We start from the raw sequence: 26,313 nt of genomic DNA, 5'->3' as shown, positions 1-26,313 counted from the left end.
TAAAGTTTATTAGATATCTTGAAGTTAGAATAAATAATAAAACGGCTTGCATAAGGAAAGGTAACACTAGGCCACCGAAAGCTGAATTTAAGTTCAGTGTAGGTGGCCGAGTGGTCTAGAGCAGTGGCGGATCCGAAAATTTTCATAGGGGGGGGGGGGGGGGCACTGACTGCCTTAAAGGGGGCCCGCTCCAGTCATGCTTCAGTGTTTCCCTAAATAATCAACCAAATTTTTCCCACGAAAAGGGGGGGGGAGGCGGGCCCCCTGGAAAACCCTCTAAATCCGCCTCTGTAGAGCGCTGGACACGATAACTCAATACACCTTATCGCTATTTGTCCGCCATTACTGGACATCACAAAAGTTCCCGTAAAATTTTGACGTCATAATAGAAAATATCTGACGCCACAATGGAAAAGTGATTGTTGTATGACGTCAAAAGTTCAAGCGGGACGGATTCTCGGGTCAAGCGGGAATAGCGATGCGGTGTATAGCATGAGTACGAATCCCGGCGAGGGAAGAACAAAAATTTACTTCCCCAAATTTGCAGATTTAACATTGTTGTGCTGATATTTAGAGTGATTATATATATATATATTATATATATATATATATATATATAATATTATAATATTTAAAATCCGTTGCTCTGATTACACAAATACCCTATGGTGCTCCAGATAGTGGAGGGATTTACTTAAATAAAAAAAGCTGAAAGCCGCTTATAACCTTGAGAAATTAAATTTATGGCTTTTGATTCCGATCAATATTTTTATTTCTTAAAAAACAAATACTATTGACAATTCAAACTCAAATGTTTAATGATAATAATAAAATATTTGAAAATTTTAGCCACGTTAATAATTAATATATATGTATATAGAAGCAAATGATAATGGATATTAATAGTTTATCTGAAAAGCATTTTCTCGGTTTTAGCATTTCACTTTCTTAATCCTGGTTAAATAAAAATGACAGCCTCCACAGGCAACGATTCCAAAGCTCATTCAAGAAAAAAGAACACTAACATTAATAATGATATTTTCGTTGACACATCAGGGAGAAATTCTAGTGTTGAAAGCACTAAAGCACGTAATAAAAAACAGATAAGTGCCCTTTTGATTTGGCCAATAGTGGTCATATTATACACAGTCACCTTTGTGTGTCTGCATGAAGTAAAATATAACAAATATCCTGAGCCAAAATACTCAACAACATATACAGAGAAGGATCAGTTTTTTGAAGATGAAGCACGTAAACATTTGCTGGAACTGTGTAGCTTTGGACCTAAGCCTGCTGGAAGCAATGCGAATGAGGTTAAAGCTGTACAATATATTGTTAATCAAATAGATACTATAAGAGAATCAAATCAAGAACATTCACCAGTGAATTCTCTGACAATAAACATTCAGAAAGTTAGTGGATCATTCCTATTAAAGAATTTTGTACAGACAAACTATTATTCTGTGTATGAAAATCTCCAAAATGTAGTGGTATTACTTGAACCACCAAATACTTCCAAGTCAAGTCTTCTCATTAACTGTCATTTTGATTCAGTGGTTGACAGTCCAGGTAATATTTCATCTATTTACATGTACATGATGTATGTAATTACCAGACATAGGGTTATCAAAACTGTTAATGTATTAATGTAATTACCTGTAATTAATTAGAATTTGAAAGTAGTAATGTTTAATTGAGCATATTTTCAATTACATGTACATCGGTCCAACGATTTACAGAAAAAAACGACGATTTACAGAAGAGAACTGAAAAAGACCGAAAAGGACCAAAAACATGAAAAAGAACCGAAAAGGAACCCAAAAGAGCATACATATATTTATTTTATAAACAATGTATATATACATGAAATTTTGATTTTGTTAACAATTCCTCGTAATAAATGAACGCATAATTCGAACTTTATAGATTGTACATTTATAGGGATATGTGGACACAAAAAAAAGAGACAGTATAACTTGGATTTTAGTAATATTTTTTAATATATATATATGATAAATTATCATTTATTTTCTATCAAGGATTTTAATCTTATCATTAAAATATTTGTTTATAAGCATATTATATTGTTTAAATAGTACATGTAATATCTTAATAGATTTTGCAGTAAAAATAAATGAAAAGCAAATACTATCGTACTCTTAATGTTTATCCTAACATTTAAAAAAATATTTTCGTTTGTTTATATGTAGATGTTAGCATATTGCCCCGTGGCATTGGGTATGGTAATATAAAAAATGTACAAGTCAGCATCACCATTTATTCTCGGATGTTAAATGTCAAATGCACACAGAGATTGAAATTTGATCAAATCTACAAATTGGAGAGGCCAAAATCTACCAGATTAGGAAAGGGGAGAGATATTGTTAAATATTCAAATAAATACAACACATAAATAAATGTCTGAGCTTTTTTCAAAATTTATTTGAATAGTCCCTACCTGTAGTATATAAGATAGGCATCCGATCCTACTTGTAATTTTTCACATGTACATGTAAGTTAATTAGTCCTGTTGCAGTATAAGGTTTAATAAGAAACTTTTGTGGAAAATATCTTTTCATTTATAGACTTAAATGATTTGCAATTTGCTAGTCTCCTTCGATTACAAAAAAAAATCGATTTCCTTTTTGGTTCTTTTCGGTCCTTTTCGGTTCTTTTCTGTAAGTCGTCACTCTTTTCTGTAAGTCATCGGACCCCATGTACTTGTAATTGAAAGTAATGAATTGTATTGCTTTTTTGGCATGTTGATGATGTAGTTTATCTGAATTACTTTTGAATTACATTCAATAACATTGAAATGTTTTAAAACATTTCTTGTTTCTCTGATGCACTCACTCATGTATACTGCATTTAAAAAAAAAAAGGTATGCATTAGTTACTTTGATTTAAATGTCTTTTTGTACTTTAATTGTTAATAAGTATAATCACTATAATGTGTCAGAAAATTAATACATGTCATTGCTAAATACTGCAAAGTTTTATAAAATGTATAATAATCTTCATTTTCATTTAATAAGATTTAAAACCATGAATACCAATTCTTTGACATGTTATTGTAATGTAATTAATAACAGATATAGATTTAAAACCTTATGTAGCTGTTATAGTTTACTGCCTCAGCCTATAATAAAGGTGCATTATAACTGACCATCAAAAGATCAACATGATCAAAAGAAACACAAACATTTTCAAATTACATTAATATATTATTGTCTTGCCTGCGAAGAAAGTTGCAGTATGCAAGACATAGGTATTACTCTCCAGCGGTGGTGTATACTATTTGTATAAGCTTTATATTTCAGAAGGTAGAAGACCTGGATGCTTCATATCTTGTATGCAGATACCTTATGTTATAAAGTTTCCATCTGTCATATGTCTAATGTCTTTGACCCCATTTTCATGGTTCAGCGACTACTTGAAAAAAGTAGTTTTTTGTCATGTGAATTTCTCACTTATTATGAGAAATAAGACCATATTTGGTATAAGGGTTCCTTGCAACGTCTACATGTCCATCAGACAGGGTTCACCTGACCTCAAACTCATTTCATGGATCAGTGATCAAGGTTAAAGTTACGTGATTAGGTCTGTTTCTCAAATACTATAAGCAGTAGGTCAACTATATGTGGTGTATGGAATGACTGTATTGGGTTCATGTCAGTCTGGTAGGTTTCATATGACCTTGACCTCATTTTCATGGTTCATTGGTCAATGTTAAGTTTTTGTGTTTTGGTCTGTTTTTCAAGTACTATATTAAGATATAGGTCAACTATATTTGGTGTATGGAATGATTGTAAGGTGGACATAGATATAAGAAGATGTGGTATGAGTGCCAATGAGACAACTCTCCATCCAAGTCAAAATTTATAAAAGTAAACAATTATAGGTCACAGTACAGTCTTCATTTTCATGGTTCATTGGTCAATATTCAGTTTGTTTTGTTTTGGTCTGTTTTTCAAATATCATAAGCAATAGGTCAACTATATTTTGTGTTTAAAAAAATTGTAAGGTTTATATGTCTGTCTGACCAAATTTATCTGACCTGAGTTTCTGTGATGCTTTTATTAAAACATTTATTTTTAAGACTTTCAATACAAAATCAATGGTTTGTAAAGCAAGCGAGACATTTCAGCGTGTGCACTCTTGTTTACTTGTTTATGCAGGACATATTTGCCACTGTAGACCAAGTACCACCCATCAAATCAATCAGTCCAATAAATCAATAAATGCATTTCAATACAATTCAAAGATCAATTATATCAAATGTAATTTTAAATGAATGCATTTAGTAATCATCAAAACTCTTATAGATATCTGAATACCTAGAGAAGAAAAACACCATAGGAAATAATCTATGCCAGTCATAAATTTGTTGGAAATTTTCACATGGCATGTTCTATTATATAAAATTAATGAATATAATGGCACAGGCATGTGTGAAAATGATATCAAATCTATGGCTTACATGATTTATTTCCATTCTTAATAGACAAATTACGGTAATTCAAAAGACTGAAGTGAAGACTTTGATTCGTAACAAGAGGGTGATGTCACTGCAAGAGAATCAATAATGAAACTACACCTACCTCAGAACTACACTTTAATTAATTATTATCAGAATTTGATGTGTACATGTAAAGGAATAAATAACCTTCAGCTCGAGAGATTTCATTCTTAGGACATGATGTTTTAAACTGCAACAGCCAGAAATATCTACATTTGTGTATCTGCACTAAATATAGGTATCCAGAAATTTATCATGCTGGTGTTTACTACATTGTACAAAGCAAAAGCAGCACATTATATTAGTATTCATATTTTACAATATTTTTAAGCAATATTTTGAATAATATTTATAATTCTGAATCAATTATTGTACATGTTTTTTTCTGTGATTAAATTTGTGATATAACTTCTTTTCAGGAGCTGGAGACAATATTGCTAGCTGTGCGGTTATGTTAGAACTGCTGCGAGTTCTGTATATATCAAAAGACCCTCTCAAACACAACATTATATTCTTATTCAATGGAGCAGAAGAAAATATTTTGCAGGTTTGAATAAGAAACATTACATTTAATCTTCACAGTAATATTCATTGCTTGAAGTCAGTTTTTGGAAGGGAGAAATTATGTAATACATGTAAATACTTATTGACTGCATTGCTTATCAATATGTGTGGTATGGTTTTGACAATCATTCGCACTTGTTTAAGAACTGTTGGGTAAACAATTTATCTGTAAATTTTGATGTTTTTAAATTTATGTACATATACATCATGTGCACATGTTTACTAGATACTATTGTCAAATGAAATTTTAAAGTGAAGATCAAATCTTCTTCTAAATGTTGAAATATAAAGCTATCATAAATCTAAAATCTTGGCATAGGACTTTCACAGTTAAATATGAGATCTAATCATTCCCTGCAGATGGGCTACATAATAAAAAAATCAGACCAAAGTATGATGACAGACACAGAATTTGTAGAGATCAATAAGCTTATAAAAGAGAAAATTATTCAGGACATCATAATTTTCTGTTATATCTACTGTCACAGTCATTGCAAAGGTCAAACAGTTTTGTCCATTGAACATTTCTGCCCTTGAAAGAAATGTCCAGTTATAATTGGAGCTTAACATTTGCTTTTACACAAATGTTTGTCATATTTGGTCTTTTGTTAATCTTTAGATACTTTATTTTTAGGCAAGTCATGGTTTTGTAACACAGCATCCATGGGTTCCATCCATTAAAGCTTTTATAAACTTAGATTCAGCAGGAGCTGGAGGTTGGGAAACAGTCTTCCAAACTGGTAGGTGTTTTTGGGGTGAAGATTGCACAAAATACAATCAAAAGCCTGTTGTCACTGGCTTGACAGTTATATTTTGCTATTTATTATATACTTAGTAGCAAATACATGTAAATTGTATGTGTAATATGATCAATAGCATTAATATTATCAATGGTGCTGTATCAGCCATACGTGATGATATCGATATCAGTCATGGTTGCAAAGGCTTTATCACACCCTTAATCTGTATGATGTCAGGTCATCGACATCAATCACCGTTGCAAAGGCTTTATCAAACCCCTAATCTGTATGACGTCACGTCAAATGAAAAAACATCTACTTGAGATATATAATAAAGTGTATATGATATGGCTTTTTCAATATCATAAACCGTATCAAACCTCAACCAATATAATCCCTTGAGCAGAGCTCTTGGGATTATATTGATGTCTTGGGTTGATATGGATGTGATATTGAAAAAGCCATATAATATAATATTCTCTTTATATTGCTGTATTATAATAGACTAATAAAGTTGAAACTTGTATTTATTTCTATTCCATATCAAGAAACTAGTATTTAGTCAAGGTATATGCTGAGTCTTTTTATTGAAAGTTTTTATGAACAAAAGAACAAATAAAACAACAAATGACTTTTGAAAGCACTGGAAGTTTAAACTTTTTAAATATCTTAAATTGTATGAATGTAATCACAACCATAGGTATTACTTTTATCAGTAGGTGTTTCTTATTTTAGGACCAGAGCACCCATGGCTAGTCAAGGCATATGCTGAGTCAGCATTATATCCATATGGTTCCATACTTGGTCAGGAGCTGTTCCAGAGTGGTGTCATTCCTTCTGATACAGATTATAGAATATTCAGAGACTTTGGAAATCTTCCTGGTAGTATATTGATGTTTAGTGTATGATAACTTTTAGATTTTCTATCTTGGTGAAGTTATGTCAGTTATTCCACCCAATTCCACTGCTTCTTGAGTTCATATCCGAGGAATTTTTTTCTACTTCAAGTATACACAGTTTATCCATTTCCCCTATCCATTCCATATGTACAAGGATACATATATAGGGGATTACAACAGCTACTAACCAAAAGTTGGTCATGACAGTTAGGTTATAAAGTTAAAATCCAAATTAAGTTATCCAATATTAAATGACTTACTACTGTATAAATTGAAAATGCATAGGGTAGTAGGACATCCTTCTATCAAAATTAATTAACCAATATTTTGGTAAATGTGTACCATTTTTGGTTTGTGTTTTATGGCTACAAGGACCAGTTACCATCACTTATGAATCTGTCTGCTAAATGCCAGAAATTTTCATTTAATCTGAAATATCATATTTTTCTATTGTGCAATGTTGTGTAACATATATATAGAAATGAAAATGTGTGATCTTCTTCACTCTATAAATATGAATTTATCAAAAGTTTACTTGAAATCAGGATGGCTCTTTTTGTATGCTATGATGTAGAGGAGTATAAAGTCTTTTTGTCTCGCCTTGACGGAGTCAAAGAGCGAGACATAGGTATGCTGTTTCTGGTGGCGGCGGCGTCAACAATGTATTAGTTTGTGATTAGGTCTAGTTTATGGTGAACCACTAGTGGTAGGTAAATGATATTTGGTAAACAGTTGTATTAGCATTGGCACATCTCAATTCCATGGAGATTATTTGGCCCTGCTCCCTCAGTCATGGTCTATTGACTTTGAAACTTTGGCTTAGTTTACATGTATTAGTTTGTGATTAGGTTAGTTTATGGGGAACCACCAGTGGTGGGTCAGTGATATTTGGTATGAAGTTGTTTAAGCATTGGCATATCTTATTTCCATGGAGATTATTTGGCCCCGCCCCTTCGGTCATGGTCTATTGACTATGGAACTTTTGCTTAGTTTACATGTATTAGTTTGTGATTAGGTCAGATCAAGGAGAACCATTAGTGGTAGGCCAATGTTAATTTGTATGCAGTAGTATAAGTATTAGCACATTCATTTCCATGGAGATTATTTGGCCCCGCCCCCTCAGTCATGGTCTATTGACTTTGAAACTTTGGCTTAGTTTACATGTATTAGTTTGTGATTATGTTAGTTTATTGGGAACCACTAGAGGTAGGTCAATAATATTTGGTATGCAGTTGTATAAGCATTAACATATCTCATTTCTATGGAGATTATTTGGCCCCGCCCCTTCCGTCATGGTCTATTGACTATGAAACTTTTGCTTAGTTTACATGTATTAGTTTGTGATTAGGTCAGTTCAAGAAGAACCATTAGTGGTATGCCAATGTTAATTGGTATGCAGTAGTATAAGTATTAGCACATCTTATTTCCATGGATAATATTTGGCCCCGCCCCCTCAGTCATGGTCTATTGATTTTGAAACTTTTGCCTAGTTTACATGAATCAGTTTGTGATTAGATCAGTTTAAGATGAACCACAAATGTTAATTATATAAGTCAATGCTATTTGGTATGCAAATTTATTGGCATTCGCAAGTCTCGTCTCCTTGGAGATTATATAGCCCACCCTCTCATCATGGTTTATTGACTTTGAAACTTTTACATAGTTTACAAGTTAATGCTTGTGTTTAGGTTTGTTTAATGGGAACAACTTTTGATAAGTCAATGGTATTTGGTATGCAGTTGTTTTAGCATTGGCACATCTCATTTCCATGGAGATTGTTTAGCCATGTACCTTCAGTCATGATTCATTGACTTTGAATATATGCATAACTTACTTGTTAAAGTATTGCTATTTTAATTTCAACATTTGCATTATCAAAATTACTAAAAGGCGAGACATATCTCTGTGTTAACAGTTTATGAAATTTATAAACCCCTTTTAATACTTTTAATAAGATTTGTTTATAATGTAAGCTTAGATATTGCTCTGTGTGGAAACATTAAGTTTTATACAATTGAGGACAATAAAAAGTTATATACCTTCCCACAATCCATTAAAAACAACATATAATTCTGCATATCCTGTCTGAACAAAATCCAACGAAATTCGTTTTTTATGAAGTAAACAGCAGTTTTCTGGATATATACATATATATGAATTATGTTTTTATTGCACGTTTATTAATGTGTGACGGTAACTGGTCACAGACTCTATCGGGATCTCAACCAGTAGTGTTAAGAATTCTTCATTTACATTTCAGGTTTAGATATTGCTTATATTGCTAATGGCTACATTTATCATACACAGAATGATAAACCACAGTATATTCCATCAGGCAGTATTCAGAGAGCTGGTGAGTACTTCTTATAAACTGACTGATAAAATTGATATCTATATCTCATAGGAAGTATTCAGAGAGCTGGTGAGTACTTATTACAAACTGACTGATAAACCTGCGTATACACATCCTATTCAGAGAGACAGTGAGTACTTATTACATACAAAATGATAAACTGCAGTATATACTATGAGGCAGTATTCAGAGCTGGTCAGTGTGAGTAGAACTTTGTTACATACGGTCTGATAAACATAGTTATCAGTGTTCCCACTGTCTGTATCACTCTGCTCAGCTCTTCAGAAAAAAACATATCATGGCTTTGTGACTTCAAATATGTTAAACCAGCCTAAATAACTTTGACCCAGACATATCAAAGACGTCATAATGAATGAACCGACGTTGATAAGTTTGACCTGAACTTATCAAGTAATCTTCCGGTTTGCTGGTGAAATAAAGAAAACCCTTGTTTCTATCATGCAAAATACACAAATACAATTTGATAAATCAATTATCAGATTTTCATCATATTTATATTGTAAGCTATCAGCTGCTCGACACAATATGAAGCCTTTTTAAACTCGTTCATTGCACTCACTCGACAAAAAGATTTCGTACAGTCTGATAAACCTAGTTGTATCCCATCAGGCAGTATTCTGAGAGCTGGTGAGTACTTATTTCAAACTGACTGATAAACCTAGGTATATATATCCTATTCAGAGAGACCGTAGGTACTTATTAAATACAAAATGATAAACCTCAGAATATAATATCAGGCAGTATTCAGAGCTGGTCATGGTGAATTATTGTTACATACATACTGATTAACGTAGTTGTATCCCATTAGGCAGTATTCAAAAGGCTGGTGAGTACGTATTTCATACTGACTGATAAACCTAGTTACCATTAGGCAGTATTCAGAGAGCTTGTGAGTACTTATTACATACAGACTGATAAACTACAGTGTATCTCATCAGGCAGTATTCAGAGAGCTGGTGAGTACTTATTACATACAGACTGATAAACCAAGTATATCTCATTAGGAAATGTTCAGAGAAGTGGTTAGTACTTATTATACTGTCTGATAAACCACTGTGTATCCCGTCAGACAGTATTCACAGAGATGTTGAGTTCTTATTATTTACAGAATGATAAACCACAGTGTATCCCATCTGGCAGTATTCACAGAGCTAGTGAGTACTTATTACATACTAACTGATAAACCACAGTGTATCCAATTAGGCAGTATTCAGAGAGATGGTGAGTACTTATTCCATACTGACTGATAATCCACAGTATATCCCATCAGGCAGTGTTCAGAGAGATGGTGGGTACTTATAACATACTGACATAAACCTGGGAGTATCCCATTAAACAATATTCTGTGGGTTGGTGAGCACTTAATACATACAAAGTGATAAACCACAGTATATCTCATTAGGCACAATTTAAAGTGCTGTGGCTCTTTTCACAAAAAATCTTTAGATCAGTATGTAAGTTATACTGAAATGTTCATGATTTCCGAACATTTTTTCTCGTAAAATGTTTTGTGAAATAAGTCACTGATGAATTCTTATTTCATGCAAAATGATAAACTTTGGTGTATCCTATGTGGCAATATTCAGATAGCTATTGAGTACTTATTACATACTGACATAAACCTCAGTGTATCCCATCAGGCAGTATTAAGAATTTCAGAGAGCTGGTGAGTATGTATAAATATTGTAAACTAAATGATAAAGCATGATTTATCCTACCAGGTAATATTCAGAATGCTGGTGAGTAAATATAATTATCTTACCTCCTATACATTTCTAGGTATATGATTGGTTAAAAGCGTCCGCGTGGAGACCATGTATATTCCATATTAGGTTAGTAGGGAGGCGGGGCTTATTTCAATACACGGTTAGTAGTGGTGTTACGTCCCTTTATAAAAACAAAACAGTACTGAGAAAAAATCTTAAAGGTTTCAATAGACAAAGAAATTGATGATGAAGATTGAAATAAATTCATAAAACACATTTAAAGCTATATATGACAAGTTGTTATTGTTGATATCTGTTTTTGTATGATCAATTGAAGTAGTTTCTTAATGCTAACAGTATTGAAGAATTGCTCATTTTAATAGGTCACTAGACTAGATGTCTAAATATCACACGTTAAGATAGTCGGTAAGATAAATTCGTTACATAGTGTGCTAGTGACGTAATACGGTATTTATTGGGGTCAGTAAATTCCATATGGGGATTCGAGCTTCGCTCTCACCCCATATGGAATTTACTAACCCCATATATACCGTATTAGGTCACTAGCACACTATGTAACTAATAATATTACACACAAAAGATATGCATCCCTTTGGCCAGTATTTAGCATACTGGTGAGTATGTTTTTATAACTATGATAACAAAATGATAAAACTGGATATATCCTACAGGTTGTATTTAGATGTCTGGACAGGGTTTTTGCACAAACATCAATTGGTGTTAAAGGACATTTAATTTTTTTCGATACTTAAATCTGTTGTAGTCATTAATGATTTAATTCACAATTAAAATTAAATAATGTTTAACCTTTGTGCAACCCAGTTCTCTGGCTAGTACATTTGAGTATTGTTTACACCATAATATTATTATATTATTAAATGTAATTCAATTAATTATATAATTTGATAACCTGCATTTATCACGCTTTATCAAAAATAAGGACAACTTCCTAAAGATCCCCTTTTAAATTATCGATTATCATCATTTTGCATTAACCATAATATCAATGTGTAAATAAGATCTACCCTAGCCTATATGACTCAAGCAATCAAGTGTATATCTAATACATACAGGATGCTAAACCTTGTCTTTTAACAAAGTGACCTCTAAACTCTCATGAAGAGACAATTGTTAACCAATGATTTGTTTAAATAGTCTGTTTCTTTTCATTAAAACTATTAGACAAGTTGACAGGTTGCAAGCATTTTTATTTGAAAAGTGATATCTGATCATATATATCTAAGAAGCATTCTAACTGACATATTAAGATGGAGCTTTCTTAAAGAAGTAAAAATATACTTTTAACTTAAATTTCCTTTATTTTTTTGTTGTTGTAGGAGACAATTTGTTGAGTATGATAAAACACCTGTGTTCCAGTGAGAAACTTGAAGACCCTGGTGCAGATAAGCATGGGACTATGGTGTTCTTTGACTTTTTAGGACTATTTATGATTCATTATCCTAGCAGAATAGGAGCTGTTTTTAACTGTGGTCTTCTTGCGATTGTTTCAGTGACTCTACTGTTGAAATACAAGATTAAGTCCAAGAGGATCTTAAGTTGTGAGTTTTACACATAAGTATATATCTACAGGTCTTGTCTAATTGTGAGTGAAGTAGTGATGGATGATGATTGAAGGATTCTATGACTGTAATTTTAGAATTTAATGTGTGCATTTATTCTTGCGAATCACTGAAAACTGGTAAAAATGGGAGATTTAAAAATTTTCAGAAGCATTTTCACATTAATAAAAACATGTACATAATTTCTAAATTTACTGTATTTATATTGACAGGTCATATCATAATTGGTCACTCTGACATTGCAAAATAGAGAATTACTGGCTTCACTCAATTTTTTTTATAGAGGTTATTTTTTTAATGTTAGATAATGAGCAGGTGTTGGATGAATTTTCATTTCATTCTTTTTGACCAAGGATTTGTATCCTTGGTTTGAATTACTTCCCATCTAGTATTTTCATATGTAGCTATAAATTAATGTTGCAATAATTCTGTTTTTTACCCACCATTTTAAGTGTTTATTTTCAATAGCTGAGGTGATCATATTTTTACCACTGGCTACAATGTAATTACTGGTTGAAATCATAACAGAAAAAAATCATACTCTTTTAATTCAAGTATCACTAATTAGTGTTTTGTAGACAAAATGCGTGTCAGGCATACAATATTTTAAGTCTGGTTCATGTATCTATCATGAGTTTACCTTGCAGTAAACAGAAAGAATGTGCCATTTGGTTTGTAAAGAAAAAGTTGTTATTGTGATTATACATTTTCAGATCAGGATGTATCAACAGACAAAACCTTACTACAAGCTTTAGTTCTGTCTTTAGTATGTTGGATATTGTTGTCTGGAGTGGCAACCATTGTTGGAGTTACAGTTGACTTACTGGGACAACCTATGTTTTGGTTCTCAAGGACATACAATATTATACTTGTGTATGGTGTCATGTCAATTAATATCATCTTAGCATTCCATTATCTGCTGAAACATACAATTTATAAGGTAAACAAGAAAATATGACCCTGATTTATGCACTTTGCACAGTCTTAAATTACAAAACAAAAAACAAAGTACAAAATAAGATAATGATATGTACGGTTTTATGAAATTCAATAAAATATGGAGAAGAGTATGTGATAATATAAAGATATCAAATAAAATCCAAGGTAAAGTTTTAAAATTCCTGTAAAAGCTTTAATGCACCTTACTTCAAGAAAAAGACAAAATTTCTATTTAGTTCATTACACCTTGATAAAAACCATATCAACTTCAGGAAAGGAAATCTACAAAAGAGGAGGTATGATAAGAGCCATTATTTGACCCCTGAAATTGCAAAAATAGTAGAATTATTCAAGCCTTTTAAAATCAGGTTGATTCTATTAATAAATTAGTATCTGGGTATGTAGTGCACTTGTGATTTCATTATGCTGCAAAAAACTGGTCAAAAATTAATATCTTTGTAAAAATTTTGAGGCAAAACTGTGACTCATATCTTATTAGTTATGACAAGATCTCAAAATGATTATAAAGATAAGAAGATGTGGTTTAATTGCCAATGAGATAACTCTCCACCAGAGACCAAATGACATAGAAGTTAACAACTATAGATATCTGTACGGCCTTCTAAATTTTATCATCGGTATAAGGACATCATTCGTAAATAAACTCAACATGCAGACATCTTATACGTTCGGGTATTTCACATCCAATCTTTTATGGTAATATTCTTTACAAAGCACAAAAATGTCAGTATTCACCTCAAAAGCTAACAAAACCTTTAAACAGACTTATTAAGAAGGGATATTGTTACGATACTGTTGTCAGGTCATTAAAGATTGCATATTTTGGCTTTAATATTGATTCACTTATAGGGTCTTTGCATCGGAATTAACACATTTATACTTAAACCAGTTGTTGGCATGACACGGGTTATGTTCTTCTCATATATTTTATGACGGTATAATACTAAACCCCTAACAGGAGGGATTGTGCCTGATATTCATATGATGAAGACATAATCTTTCAATCAGTTTAATTGAGGTCTGGAACTGGCATGTCAGTAACTGCTAGTAGTCTGTTGTTATTTATGTATTATTGTCATTTTGTTTATTTTCTTTTGTTTCCTATTCTGACATCGGACTCGGACTTCTCTTATACTGAGTTTAACTGTGCGTACTGTTGTGCGTTTGTTTTTTCTACATTGGCTAGAGGTATAGGGGGAGAGTTGAGATCTCATCAAACATGTTTAACCCCACCGCATTTTTGCGCCTGTCCCAAGTCAGGAGCCTCTGTCCTTTGTTAGTCTTGTATCATTTTTAATTTTAGTTTCCTGTGTATAATTTGGAGTTTAGTATGACGTCCATTATCACTGAACTAGTATACTTATTTGTTTAGGGGCCAGCTGAAGGACGCCTCCGGTTGCGGAAGTTTCTCGCTGCATTGAAGACCCATTGGTGGCCTTCAGCTGTTGTCTGCTCTATGGTCGGGTTGTTGTCTCTTTGACACATTCCCCATTTCCATTCTCAATTTTATTCAACAATGAACAAAACCCATACCGCATAGTCAGCTTTAAAAGGCCTCAAAATGACAAATGTAAAACAATTCAAACAAGAAAACAAACGGCCTGATTTATGAAAAAACAATGAACGAAATACAAATATGATATACAGCAACAAACGACAACCACTGAATTACAGGCTCCTGACTTGGGACAGGCACATACAGAATGGGGAGGGTTAAACATGTTAGCGGGCACCCAACCCTCCCTCTAACCTGGGACAGTGGTGTAACAGTACAACAGAAGAACAAAATATAATCAAAGTGCTTGTAAGCACTGAAGGGTAAAGATTGCTTTTAATTTATCAGTGGGAAGTGAAATTAAACCTTGCATTGTATAAAGTATTGGATGTACTACAATTATGGACAAGGGTAGATAACTACAATCTTAAAGATTACTTTAACAATGACATCATTGATATTTTTAGAACAGATATTAAGATTCCTGCACTTACACATCTTATGTAATTTTCTTGACAAGTTTAACATCATTTTGTAACTTCAATATCTAAGCATATATTTCCTTGATAAATTTCTGGGAATGTTCATGGATAGGATGTTTAGAATTTTATGATCAATGCACTATATTTTGTGTATCTCTAAAAGTAGTGATTAACCTGGAAGATTTAGATATCAAGTCAGTACCATAGGGTTTTAATTGCATTTTATGCAATCTTTACCCAAAAATCAGTTGAAAAAGGCTTAACTCATCAGATGGATACAAAGCAGAAAAACATCTAACAAAAACACAGACTGGACGTGGCAGGGTATTTAGATATTTTTAAGGTAAAATTTACCAATATAAATGTCATCATTATTAAAGTAAATACCTAGAGGTTTGATCTTTTGATAATTCAAATAACTGTTTCATCCTACATTTTGGTTGTGACATCAGTGGTATGAAGTTTTGTTAAGTATGTACATTTTGTAACTATGGTATCTCTATTCCAGAATACACCAGATTGGTATGTGGAATCCCTTTACCATGATGCAACAATGATCATATTTTGTTTGATAACATTATTTCTAACTTACATGGACTTTGCATCAGCCTTTTTGCCAATGTTATGGATATTAGGACCATATCTAACCAGATATGTGGTCGTGCCATTTTTCAAAATAGATAATACTCTCGGTATGTATTATTTATAAATGTTCATTTGCAACATTTGTTTTTGTCAAATTTCATTTGAAATGTTATTTAACTTTGTTCAGATTATTAAAAATGTCTTTTGTCATAGGTTTAAGTTAAAGTATATGGAAGAAAACATGAATTTAGTATAGGAAATAATAATTTTTGTTGCCTTATATTGCTAGATGGACATTATATTGACTTTTACCTCATATTGTTAGATGAGCTGTGTATTGCCATTTACCTTATATTATAAGATGGGCAGCATATTGACTTTTACCTCATATTGCTAAATGTATTTAAGGCAATTCAAAAAATCACATGAATGCAAATTTATATTAAAATTAGGTATCTGTCTGCTCACTATTTATAGATACTTTGTATGTAGGTATATTAAAGATAATTTTGCCAGATATCAAAGAATTGCATTAGGACTATCAGAGTAGTCAATAAGAATGAATACATGTGGAAACTCTAGTATTGGAAGACTTTAATGAAAGCTTTTAAATAAACCAGCAATAAAAACAACCAATCTGGTATTACTTGTAACAATAGCTATTCCATGATTGCTAACCAGATGAGAGACCAGTAAATATTATTCAAAGAGAAATCTTGTATAATTGTATCTCAGAAGGCAACTTGGGGGAACAATGTTTTATCGATTCAAGTCCATATTGCAAAGGTTACATTTGACCCTTACATGAATTATGTTATATTTCTGTGATCTCAAAAATTTCAATTAATTTTAATTAACTTTTCTTGCAGGTCCATCATTTTCATATGTGTTTATAACCTTACTGGGTCAACTGTTCCAACTGTTATTCACACTTCATTCAGTAGAAGCTGTTTATACATTGTTTATACCCATAGCAGGAAGGGCAGGAGGCAATTCATATCCAGATATATTTATAGCAATGCTAACAGCTTTTACAGTTATAATATGTATGCAGTATTTAGTAAGTATAACACATTATTATACTTCACATCAAAATGCCAGATTTTGATTGGTTAATATGAGGGAGACAATTTACTCTATCCCATGGCAAAGACTCTATTACCCTTCACAGAGACGCTTGCTCAAGTTTGTGCTTTAATAAATACAGATGATTGTTATGTACAAGACGACATAGTTTATTACTTTGAATTTGAAATTTAATAGACAGTAATAACAGAACATTCAGTATAATAAATTAAATAACACATATCTGAGAGTTGTTACCCCTCGAAAAGACATTGTCAACCTTGGCTTCGCCTCAGTTGACAACGTTTTCTCGTGGTAGCAATCTGCTCTATCACCCTCTCAGCTATGTGTTATTTATATAATGTTGTAAATACAACCTGTATTCTGTAAATAGATAGGACATATTATGTGGCTTGTTTGATGTTTTATGTCATGATGATGTGTTATTAGACTTTATAAGAATAGAATGTTTTGAGAATCATAAATAACAAATGTACTATACTCCAATGTAAATCAAGAAAAAATAAGAACTGAACCAACACTAAAACATGATCAAATAAAAAAAAAGAAATATGTGCTAAACCAGTTAAGACAACACTTACATTTAAAGCAGACAGGAAAGAAACCTTAATTCCATTTTTTGTGCACTATGTTTATTTGCTAAGAGTTGATTATTCATCAGATGTAAGGAAGAATAATAATTCTCAAGAGTTTTGATAATGAATCTGTTTGAAGGGTCGTATTTCAAAACATCTCAAATTTTAGTGTTTGTAAGCTTAGTCTACTCACATTCACACACATATATAAATGTGATTTAAAGCAAATTACTATTTCTATTGTAGGTTGGTTTTGTATATTTATGTTCTAATATGAAGCCACTTCTTGCTGCATTAAGTGTGATATTAGCTAGTAGTCTTCTACTTACACAGTTTACTAGTCTTGGATTCCCATACAGTGGTAATTTGGAGAGTCCCACGGCACAGAGAGGACTGTTCTTCGTAAGACATTTCTTTCTTAGTCCTGTTTTTTAATTTGAATCGTAGGATAGAGAAAATTTGATATGAATTAGTTGTTGCTTTTGACTGGTCTTATTTTTTCTAAAGTTTAAATTTTTTTATATGATTATGTACAGTTAAACCTGTTAAAAATGAACACTGTTATAAAGTGGAACACTGTCTAATCTTAATTCTTGTGTCAGGATACACGATTTATATTCTTTAGTAATTTTATCTGTATATACCAAAACCTGTCTCATCTAAATCAAACTGGTTCAATTTAAGCATGTCTAACTGAATTATGAATACCTACTCATTACACATTTATTTTTTATCCATAAGCTACAGCTGTACAATCTAGCTGTCTATACATATGTATGCTCAAGATTACGTATCAAAATATTGGAGGAAAAGTGATGCAGAAAATGTGAAATTAAGTACATGTAAGCTTAAGATGTCTTTTCCAAAATTTGGTTATCAATATTGACTGAAAGATATTTCTATTATATCTGAATTAAAGCATGCATGTGAAGAGAGCAATACAGGCTACTTTGAACATCTGGTTTATTTATACAATCAAAATAAAAAGGAAGAACTATTTTTCTATAAAATTGTGCCTTCACAAAGACTATTAAACTTGAAATGAGATCATAAAAATATATTAGGAATGTTGGCATTTTATTTTAATTTCATAATATGAATTAGTTGTCTCTTTTCTTTCAGCATATTAACAGAAACTTCCACAACCATGATAGAAGTATCAATAGGAGTGATTCAGGGATATGGTATTTGGCATTTGACCAAAATGGTGCCAACTTAATACAAGACAATCCAGTGATTCGTGATAGCCATTATGTAAAGTGTGAGGGTAACTACTGTGGCATGCCATACATGTACCCGCTTATACATGTAATTGATGCTAGGTGGGTGTGGGATATTAAAATGCATGTTCTTTTATTGTGGCTTTATGTAAAGTGTCACTTGTTTTGTAAATTTTCTCCGCTTCAAAGTGTTAATGCTGTTATTTTTGTGTTGCTGCATATTTTGGGAGTCCAATGTACAAGTAATGGTAACCTGATGACAAAAGCTTGGTGTAAAAGTATTTATAGAATACAATTTATTTTTGCTGGAAAAAAAAAGAAAATGTCACATTTTTAAGAACAACAATGGAAAAGTTGATTTTAAGCAACAATAAGCAGCTTTTTAATAATCAGATGTAGAAAGTCAATATCATTGAATGAAAAACTACCAGGTAGTACCAGTATTTAATAAGATAACTTAGAGCCACAGACATCTATAATAACTCTGATTTCTCTCATCATAGAACCTAGAACTTAACACATGAATATAATTACTTTAACAGAAGCTATATCATAGTTTATAATAATTTGATCACAGAGTTTAAACTGTTATGTCATATTATAATCCACACCACATCCATATACACACTGTTCCCCATACTAACCAATATTATCTTGACAGACCATCTATTTACTGGTCACCATATCCATATACACACTGTTCCCCGTACTAACCAACATTATCTTGACAGACCATCCATTTACTGGTATCTAAAGGAAACATTTCTTGTTACACTAAAATGCATGCATTTTTTTTTGTTATCACAAACGTAGTTGATTCCACACATATTTATGTTTATATCAACCAAGATTCTTGTCAGTGGTCACTATGTATAAAAGGTGATGTGAGGCATATGTTACAGTACAAATTGGAATCCAGTAGGATCCAGAATCCTCCTTGTACTAGTAGAAATTTGATGATCCAGATTTGTAGTAGGATGATCCTGGATTGTACTAGATGTTTACTTAAAAAGTCATAATAAAAGAAATATTTTGTTTTTCTTTATAATGAAATAAACTAATATAATCGAACTTGTCTAATTCAAGCAGAAAAGCAGTAGGGATAATTTCTTATGAATTTATTTTACAGTAGTGCATTTTTCTAAAAGTCCTTTAATCTTTTCTAAAATTCACAGTATCATAAGTTCATATGAGGTACTTAAAAAGTTTTAACAACACTTTAGTTTATTTCGGAACATTTGATCAAAGTAAATATAGAATTGAGAATGGAAACAGGGAATGTGTCAAAGAGACAACAACCCAACCAAAGAGCAGAAAACAGCCCAAGGTCACCCATGGGTCTTCAATGTAGCAGGGAATTCATGCTCCCTAAGGCTAGCTTCAGCTGGCCCCTAAACAATAATGTATACTAGTTCAGCGAAATGGAAGCCACACTAAACTCTGAAACATATAAATGAACCAAATTCAAAAACACATCAGACTTACAAAGGCTAGAGGTTCCTGACTTGGGACAGGCGCATTAATGTGGCAGGGTTAAACAAGTTTTATGAGATCTCAACCCTCCCCCTATACCTCTAGCCAATGTGGAATAGACAAACACACAGAAATACACACAGTAAAACTCAGTTTAAAAGAAGTCAGAGTGTGATGTAAGAATAGGTAACCTAAACACCTATATATGGTTAAACACTTCAATTTTGACAAATTTTAAGCAATTATTTGAAATAAGTGTAAATCAAAATTCCAATTTCTACTGGTGGATATTTGAATTCCAATTTGTACTTGGAGAATTCTGAATCCTACTGGATTCCAATTTGTACTGTAACATAAACATGTCAATGAATCAGCAACCCAATGACACAAAAAAAACCAAATAACTGTCTTAAACATACTCAGTTCAACTCTTTGAAGTGTTTACAGAAAAAGATGATTCCTGTAAGGAGGGGGATGACACACTTTTGGGATATAGGATATAGGGAGTAAATATTTCTGTCAAGTATGTTCTCATGTACTACTGAACATAATATATCAGTTCATATTTGTTCACCATCTTGACATGATGAGTTGTAACATATGAGCACCATTCAGATCTTTCAGACAACTACTTTTGGTTTGGAGATACTTTGAATATTTCAATATGAACTAAAAAAACTACTTTGAATTATTAGTGGGGGTATGCTTAGCATGATAACATGTGCATTTTATAAATTTTCATATATGTTAATATTGATCAAACATTTTCCAATATTATAAAAAATACATCAAATCTTTTATTTTAAATTATGTAGCTAGAACAATGGCTTTTGAGTTTTAAAAAAAATTGACACCTGCTTTATCTGCAATAAATCTGTAAACAATCAATTACAAATTATCAGCAGAATACCTGAAAGTATGGCTGATAACCTTAGTGGAAAAATGTTTGGTTCCAATTACCGGTAGTCCATTGAATTTATAGAGAAGACTTTTGAATGAACTTTAATTGGTAGACCCACAGACCCTTGGACACTAAGTGATGATAAAATCTTGCATTGGCCTATTAGGCCAGCCGAATTTTAATGTGAAAAAGGTTTGTTGCTTTAAGCAGTACATTTAGTAGATAATAATAAACAAAAGGCATTTGTAAAATTGAACTATTACAGAAATTGGTAGTCTCAAAATGACACATTATTATCCTTTAGCAGGATTTTTTTGGGCCACCTCTTTCACAGTTGTCTATCTTGTTTTTTTTTCAGGCTTTCATTATACAGTCTAAAGCCACCTCCGGTTTTTAGAATTCCTGTTACTGTTAAGTTGACAAAGAAGATAATCGTCAAGGACAGGCCAAGAATTGTCAGATTTCACATTGATGTGACAGGTTAGTATCTTCCAAATAATTTTTTAATTAGAAAATAAGGAAACAAACAAAAGTATAAAATTCAAAGCCAATGAATTGAATGAAAAAAACAATGATATTATATATTTAGGACTTTAGGTGTGATGGGGACACTGAAGTCCAATAGTCTGCATCAAAGTGTGATGGTCTTTTCGCTGATGTGGGATGGTCTATATAATGCATGATTGCTAGTTTAAATTCTGCATCGATGATATGAATGGGTATGGTTGAAATAATAGATATGTTAAAAGAATTATCATTCTGCAATAAGCCTGTTTACCATATAAATTAGGATTATGTGATATTCTTGTACTGTTTGAACATCATCTGTAAGTACCCTGCTTATATTATAGTTTTATCTCAACTGTTAATGTATATCCCTTTAACGGTGTTTGAAACAATTGAAATACAAGTATTTTTCATATTATGTATGTAGTTACAATTTCATACTAAATGAGAGATTGTCCTCTTTAATTTTGCTGCATGTCACCATAATTCTGGGTCAACAGTTAATCTTAACTTTTTTCCTCTCATGAGTTCTACATTTACCGTAATATTATTATACAGAGATTCTGTCTGCCCCCCTGTATGTATTTTATTAAGAGAATGCCTCACTTCATCGTATGTAAAATTAAAGAACCTTTGTGAGCAAGCTAACATACCCCACACCCCTCATTGTCACTAGGCAAACAAAATACTAAGTTCAAAGACTCATAACTCCTAAAAAAGTCAACTGATAAAAATTTCTTGTGCATATGCAATTCTGTTGTGTATAGTGATGACAAAGTTGCAGTAGTATATTTAGGCCAAAATTTTAAGTTCCAAGGGGCCTAGAAAAAAAATTTAATCACAATTTCCTGTTGATATGCACATTTACATAGTATGTCCTTATCATCTACTAAGTTTCATGAAATTCTGTTGTATGGTTTCAGAGGATTTGAGAAGACAAACTGTTGCAGTAGTATATTAGGCCAAAATTCTAAGTTCAAAGGAGCATAACTCCTAGAAGAAAAGTTGAATCATAATTTCCTGTTGATATGCACATCTACATAGTATGTCCTTATCATCTACAAAGATTCATGAAATTCCGTAGTGTTGTTTCAGAGGAGTTGCGATGACAAGAACAGGACTTAGAATTTCAGCATAAATATACTACTGCAACAGTTTGTCATCACAACTTCTCTGAAACCACACAACAGAATGTCATGAAACTTTGTAGATAATAAGGACATAGTATGTAGATGTCCATATTCTAAAGAAATTTTTATCAGTTGACTTTTGTAGGAGTTATGAGTCTTTGAACTGAGGAATCTGATGAGACTTCGACAATGTGGGGCTTTGGGTAAACTTTTGGTATTATGAAAAATGAAAATTGTTATTGAGAACTAAATAAATAGAAGAGTTCATCTCAGACTGTGATACTTGAGTTAAGTAAAATTAATACACTTCAAAGTTGAATAGATTGATTGTTTATATTTGTAGGACCAGATCATTTGTCCATATATATTACTCCAGTCCCAGGTGCTGTACTTACAAGATGGTCTATAACTAATGATTCTCATCTATATCCAACAAGACTGCCATCAGGTGTTCCAGGAACTACATACTTCATTTACTATTCTTATGGAATAAAACCAGATCATCCATGGAATTTCTTTATTGATATAAAGGTATATAGTATTGTAATTTTAATCAGTTTAAAATTCTAATTCATAATTATCAGGCTTATGATACAGACTACAAGTTTCAGAAGGTAAAATTGAATAACACAATTCACTCTTGTCAATTTAGAATTAAATTACTATTGAAACTATATAATAGTGGAAATCTTTGTCAGAGGTGTTTTATCTAAGTTCTGCTTGTCATTTTTAAACAGCTCTTGGAAGAATGTGGTTATATTTGATCACTTAATATGAATTATATGGTCTTCATGATGGTATGAATTATATGGTCTTCATGATGGTATGAATTATATGGTCTTCATGATGGTATGAATTAATTAGTAATGGGCAGTTTATCAGAGTTTTTATGTTATAGGCACCTGTTGGATATCCAGAGGACAAGCCATTGGTTGATATTGCCTTGAATGGCCACTACTCACATGGCAAAGACAAGACATCTCCTGAATTGGATGATTTTATAAAGAGTCTCCCCGATTGGTTGGTCACCATGTCGTGGATATGTTCTTATGATTCATATTTGTTTTGAAAATTGTTATATTTTATATACCTATCAGTATTCAGGTCCATTACAAAAATGTTTTCTGGAAATTTATAATTTTTATACGACCGCAAAAAGTTTTGAGGTCGTATATTGGTATCATGTCGTAGTCATCGTCGTCCGAAGACAGTTGGTTTCTGGACAATAACTTTAGTAAAATTAAATAGAAATCTATGAAATTTAAACACAAGGTTTATAACCACAAAAGGAAGGTTTGGGATTGATTTTTGGGGTTATGTCCTAACAGTTTAGGAATTGGGGGCCAAAAAGGGGCCCAAATAAGCATTTTTCTAGTTTCCAGACAATAACTTGTGAAAAGGTGTATGGATCTTTCTGAAATTATACCACAAGTTTCCATACCACAAAGGGATGGTTAGGATTTGCTTTGGGGGGTTATGGCTCAAACCGTTTAGGAATTAGGAGCAAAAAAAGGGGGAAAAACAATGGTTTCCTGGTTAATGGACAATTTTTTAAGACAATTTAAAAGCAGTGTAAGGGAGGTAATCCAAACACAACGTTTTGATTACCTCCCTTACACTGCTTTTAAATTATGTATAAAGAAATGTTGTATTGTCTTGAGATGATTAGCTGTCAATTTATTTTTAGAAGTTACTATTAAGGAATATTAATTTTAGCCATGATTATGTATGTCATTTTCAATTTTAAGACTTTTATGATGTATTTAAATGGGTAATTATGGTTGCAAATTCCATTGGAAATTTGATTTGAGATTATGGCCATATCTTGAGGGGAAGAATTTTTTGGGGGAAAAAAAGGGGGGGGGGGGGGGGTGTGGGGGTTCAATACGCAACAGCATAGTGTATTGTTGCACAAATACATAAAAAGGGAGGTAAATTTTTTTTTTTTTTTTTGTGGGGGGAGGGGGGGTCAATTCGCTACAGCAAAGTGTATTGAACAAAATAAAAAAATTGAATATAAATTCAAATCATATAACCAATTCTAAGTTCTTTGACTACAGTTATTCTGTGTCAGAAACCTATTATGTGTCAAATATTTAATTATAATCCAAATTCAGACCTGTATCAAACGCGAATATCGTGTCCATTTTTGCCCCAACTGTTCAGGGTTGGACCTCTGCGGTCGTATCCAGCTGTGCTCGGCAAAGCAATTTATTTTTATATGAATTCAAAGTCATTTAGACTAAGCTTGATTCCTGTATCAATTAGCAATACTACATTTGAATCAGTGGGTACCATTATGTTATGTAGTGTTAATCAGCATGAGTTTTTATAGGTCACTATTTATTGTTTAGAGTTGTGAATCCATCACACATATACATATCCTTACAAGTTTGTACTTATATTTTGTCTACTTATATCATTGACATCACATAACTTTATATAAATATTGACAATCACTGACAAGAATCCTGGTTAATATAAACATAAAAATGTGGGGGTAAACATAGCTAATAAGACTAATATCCCAAAAACTAACACTGAGTCCCAATATACAAAGCACTGATGCTGAATAGTTCGAAAGTCCCAATATACCAAACCCTAACAATGAATAGTTTGTGACTCCTAATATCCCAAATACTTATAACACTGAAAAGTTCATAAGTCCCAATACCCCAAACACTCAATACTTTGAGAGTCCTAATATCCCAAGCACTAACACTGAGTAGTTCATAAGTCCCAATTTAGGCAATACCCATTCCCTAGCTGCCATCTCTACCTCAATGTATTATGCAAGTACTGTCTCAGTTACTTAGGGTGATAGAACAATTTTCAATGCATAAATGTTATAAAAGTGCCTTCTGTGCATGAAACAGATCAAATGATTATGCTTTTTTATATATTAGATATATTATGTTGAATGTGATTTTTTAAAGTTGAAATCAAAATTTGTGTGTATAGTTGTTTGATAATCCTTTTTACTATATTATATTTATATCATGTTCATATCAAATTTGTTACAGATTTATGTATAGTAATGTGATGTTTAATACTCCAGTAAAATGCAACGTTCATGACTGGCAGACTGTCCATGCTGTCCATGACCACATTCTACACTATTTACCTTATCCAGTATGAATTAAAGTAGCACAGTTAAAGACCTTTGACTATACTCTGGTTTATTGAGTTTAAAAATTGGCTATCTGACTTGTGTCAATAAATTTTAGATCAGGTTTAGAATTATTGGTAGAATTTATTCATGAAATACATTATTAAAGTGGTGGGTGGGAAGGGGAGGGGGGGGGGGGTGACCCTCTATAAAAACTAATTCAATTTTTTTTGTTGTTAATTTGTCAGAATTTTATTTTTTGACTATTTGACAATTGTGTTAATTTTTGTCTAGCCTGCATCAATTGAATGTTTCAGAATGGGAATCATAGGTAAGCTAATCTGTTGGTGACAGCAGCGTTTGCTCTTTGTTTAAAGCTTTATATTT

The 26,313-nt window shown here is 32.2% G+C and overlaps 1 protein-coding gene across 1 annotated transcript; it reads left to right on the top strand.

The window, feature by feature from the left end:
• Positions 1 to 968: 968 nt before the first annotated feature.
• On the top strand, positions 969 to 24,655 carry LOC127732500 (endoplasmic reticulum metallopeptidase 1-like). The gene is made up of 14 exons (XM_052241538.1): positions 969 to 1,569; positions 4,939 to 5,066; positions 5,718 to 5,823; positions 6,559 to 6,705; positions 8,983 to 9,075; positions 12,161 to 12,382; positions 13,117 to 13,343; positions 15,849 to 16,032; positions 16,795 to 16,985; positions 17,833 to 17,988; positions 18,709 to 18,908; positions 21,539 to 21,660; positions 23,161 to 23,348; positions 23,716 to 24,655. The coding sequence occupies exons 1-14, from the start codon at positions 969 to 971 to the stop codon at positions 23,884 to 23,886; spliced, it is 2,736 nt and encodes a 911-aa protein (XP_052097498.1). The 3' UTR covers positions 23,887 to 24,655.
• The last annotated feature ends 1,658 nt before the right edge of the window (positions 24,656 to 26,313 follow it).

Source organism: Mytilus californianus, unplaced genomic scaffold (assembly GCF_021869535.1).
Source record: "Mytilus californianus isolate M0D057914Y unplaced genomic scaffold, xbMytCali1.0.p SCAF_1, whole genome shotgun sequence".
NCBI classification, from domain to species: domain Eukaryota; kingdom Metazoa; phylum Mollusca; class Bivalvia; order Mytilida; family Mytilidae; genus Mytilus; species Mytilus californianus.
This window is presented reverse-complemented; position numbering and strand designations above follow the sequence as displayed.

What these genes read in the sequence shown, in the direction of transcription:
- LOC127732500 (XM_052241538.1), top strand. Translation starts at nt 969, where the DNA reads ATGACAGCCTCCACAGGCAACGATTCCAAAGCTCATTCAAGAAAAAAG. An exon ending in TTCAGTGGTTGACAGTCCAG is followed by an intron (nt 1,570 to 4,938) that starts GTAATATTTCAT and finishes ACTTCTTTTCAG; the next exon opens with GAGCTGGAGACAATATTGCT. An exon ending in ATACATGTAATTGATGCTAG is followed by an intron (nt 18,909 to 21,538) that starts GTGGGTGTGGGA and finishes TTTTTTTTTCAG; the next exon opens with GCTTTCATTATACAGTCTAA.